Raw genomic sequence first — 2,705 nt, 5'->3', positions numbered from 1 at the left:
GGATGGGGAGACATGGAGGTGGACACTGGAGAGCGACAGGGGGTCACGGGGAGGGAACACGGGGGGCAGGGGGACATAAGGGGGGTACACGGGGAGGGGGCGGGGGGACACAGGGGGACACCAGAGGGGGACAAGGGACACTGGGGTGGCACAGGTGACACTGCAAAAGGACAGGTGACAATGAAGTGGCACAGGTGACCCCGGGGGGCCGGGGCACACTCACCTTGACGGGGACGTTTCCCTGTGGCCGTGTGCTCTGCGCTGTCCCCTGGGGTGTCCCCTGGGCTGTCCCCCCCTGCTCGATGACGATGACGCTGAACTGCCCGGCCGAGGGCCCCGGCAGGACGCGGAAGGCGGGCAGGGGCAGGGCCGGGTCCAGCGCCAGGCCCAGCTCCAGCCGCTCCAGCGACACCCGCGGCACCTTCAGGGGGCGTGGGGGGGGGCCCTGGCACCCTCGGGGACGCCTCCTGGGGGGAAAGGGGGGGGTCAGCACCAGGGGAACCCCCCCAGGGGACAAATCCTGGGAGTTGGGGGGGAGCTGGAAGCATCTGGGGCTTTTGGGATGGGGGAACAAGGGACACGGGGGGACAAGGGGCAACCCAGGGACAGGAGGACAAGGGACAGGGGGACCCTGGGGAGAGGAGAACAAGGTCTGGGAGAGTTGGGGACAGGGGGACTCCAGAGGGATGTTGGGGACATGGTGACAAGGGCCAGGGGGGTCCTGGGTCCTCGCCAGCCCCTGGCCCAGGGGACAGGATGGGGGGACCCTCACAACCAAGGGCCAGGGACCCTCAAAGGGGGTGACAAGGATGGGACAAGGGGGACAGGTGGCCCTGGACAAAGGTGACAAGGGGGTCCTGGGGGTCCCCGCCCCCCCCAGTTACCGTTTAATGAGCAGCTTCTTAACGAACTTCTCCTCCCGGGGGGAATTCCCAGATTTCCTCCTAGATAATGGGGGGGGGTGTCAGGGGGGCTCCAGGAGCCTCCAAAGTCACCAAATGTCACCAGGGAGGGGGTGACAAGAGACAGGAGGGACTGGAGGGGGTGACAATGGACAGGAGGGTCCCAGGGGAGGTGACAAGGGACAGGAGAGACCGGGAGTGGTGACGAGAGACAGGAGAAACCAGGGGTGACAATGGACAGGAGGGACTGGGCAGAGGTGACAAGTGGCAGGGGCGTCCCAGGGGACGTGACAAAGGACAGGGTGTCCCCCCTCACCTGTCCCCTCCTGTGACGGTGTTTTCGGGGGGCCCGGTGGCTGCTGGGAAATCCCACGTCAGGGAATTCCTGGACCCCCCAGTCCGTGTCCCCTTCCCCTGTGCCCCCTCCATGTCACCCCCCGTGTCCCCAACCTCTGTCACTCCACCTGTGTCCCCCCCGTGCCCCCACCCCCTCATATCCCGTGTCCCCAACCTGTGCCCCCCAACCCATGTCCCCCATGTTCCCCTCTCCCCACATTCCCCCATCTCCCCCCTCCCCCTGTCCCCCTCGTGTTCTCCCATCCCCTGTGCCCTCCCTCCCCCTGTCCCCTCCATGTCCCCCCCATATCCTCACCCAGTTTGGGGGTCTCTGGCGGCGGCTCCAGGTGTGGGGGGGGACAAGTCAGGACATTCCAAGCCCTCGATCCCGGAGGGAAACTGAGGCGGGAGGGGGGGGGCCCAGAGCCTCCCGCCCAATTGGGGGGGACCCCCAGGGGGCCTCCTGTGCCCCCCCTCCAGCCCTGTTCTGGGGGGGCTGAAAGAGCAGCCTGGGGGTCACCTGCCCGTTGCTCACCACCTGGGGGGGGCAGGGGGTTATTTGGGGTGGGGGGGCAGCCCGGGGGGTCCCCAAAACACCCCCGAGACCCCCCAAGTACCTGTGGGGCTGGGGGGGGATCTCGGGGCCTCATGGCAGGGGGGGGGCTCCCGGAGCGGGGCAGGGGCCACTCTGAGATGATGGTGCCTGGGGGAGAGGGGAGAGGTGTCGGGGGGGTGGGGACACCAGAGACCCCCTGACACCCCCCTTGTCACTTGTCACCCCCCTGGTCCCTCCTGTCCCCCCCAGTGTCCCCCCTGGTGTCCCCCCACCGAAGTTCTCGGCGCTCTTGGTCCAGGCGGGAAGATCCCACTGGAATTTCAGCTCCCCTGGGGGCTCCTCACGCTCCACCGGGACACGGAGGCTCCGCTGGATCTGGGAATGGATCTGGAAGGACATGGGGAGGGAGGGCACAGGTCACAGGGACACCGAGGGGACAAGTGTGACAAGGTAGGGACACCCTGGGGACACGTGAGGGGTCTGAGGGTGGGGTTGGGGGGCTTTGGCCCCTCCCCAGCACCCCCGGTGGGAGTGTCACTGCCCACTCCTCTGTCACACCAACAGGTCGCCCAGTGGTCCCCAAGTGTCCCCAGGTGCCACCGTGGGGGTCCCTGCCCCTGGGGGGGCTCAGCCTCACCAGTTTGTGGGAGAGCAGCAGGGCAGTGCCCCGGGAGGTGCCCATGGCCCGGGACACGAAGCACATGACGAGCTCGTGGTGCTTCTGCAGCTCTGACAGCGCCCGGAGCCGCCGCTCCAGCTCCTCCTGCCACATCTCCGTCACCTTCTGGGGGGATACCGGGGTCACACAGGGCATGGGGACACTGAGGGGACACCAGGGGACAGCAGGGACAGTGCCTGGAGCTGTGACTCCAGCTCCTCCTGCCACGCCTCCATCACCTTCTCAGGGGACA

General features: G+C 67.7%; 1 protein-coding gene across 2 annotated transcripts; it reads right to left on the bottom strand.

The window, feature by feature from the left end:
- Nucleotides 1–216: 216 nt before the first annotated feature.
- Nucleotides 217–2,600, bottom strand: LOC113941997 (transcription intermediary factor 1-beta-like). 2 transcript variants are annotated; one of them, XM_027633131.1, is made up of 7 exons: nucleotides 2,432–2,600; nucleotides 2,067–2,181; nucleotides 1,856–1,941; nucleotides 1,555–1,776; nucleotides 1,219–1,261; nucleotides 885–944; nucleotides 217–467 (listed from the first exon to the last, which is right to left on the bottom strand). In XM_027633131.1, exons 1-4 carry the CDS (start codon nucleotides 2,564–2,566, stop codon nucleotides 1,603–1,605), a joined length of 510 nt encoding a protein of 169 aa, XP_027488932.1. In that variant the 5' UTR covers nucleotides 2,567–2,600; the 3' UTR covers nucleotides 217–467; nucleotides 885–944; nucleotides 1,219–1,261; nucleotides 1,555–1,602. The 2 variants fall into 2 exon arrangements, with proteins under 2 accessions (XP_027488932.1, XP_027488933.1); XM_027633132.1 differs by having other exon boundaries at nucleotides 1,219–1,258.
- Between the last annotated feature and the right edge of the window lie 105 nt (nucleotides 2,601–2,705).

The sequence above is a fragment of the Corapipo altera genome, unplaced genomic scaffold (assembly GCF_003945725.1).
Source record: "Corapipo altera isolate COAL_440 unplaced genomic scaffold, ASM394572v1 130484, whole genome shotgun sequence".
NCBI lineage: Eukaryota > Metazoa > Chordata > Aves > Passeriformes > Pipridae > Corapipo > Corapipo altera.
Note: the sequence above shows the minus strand (reverse complement) of the source record. Positions and strands in the feature narration are given on the sequence as shown.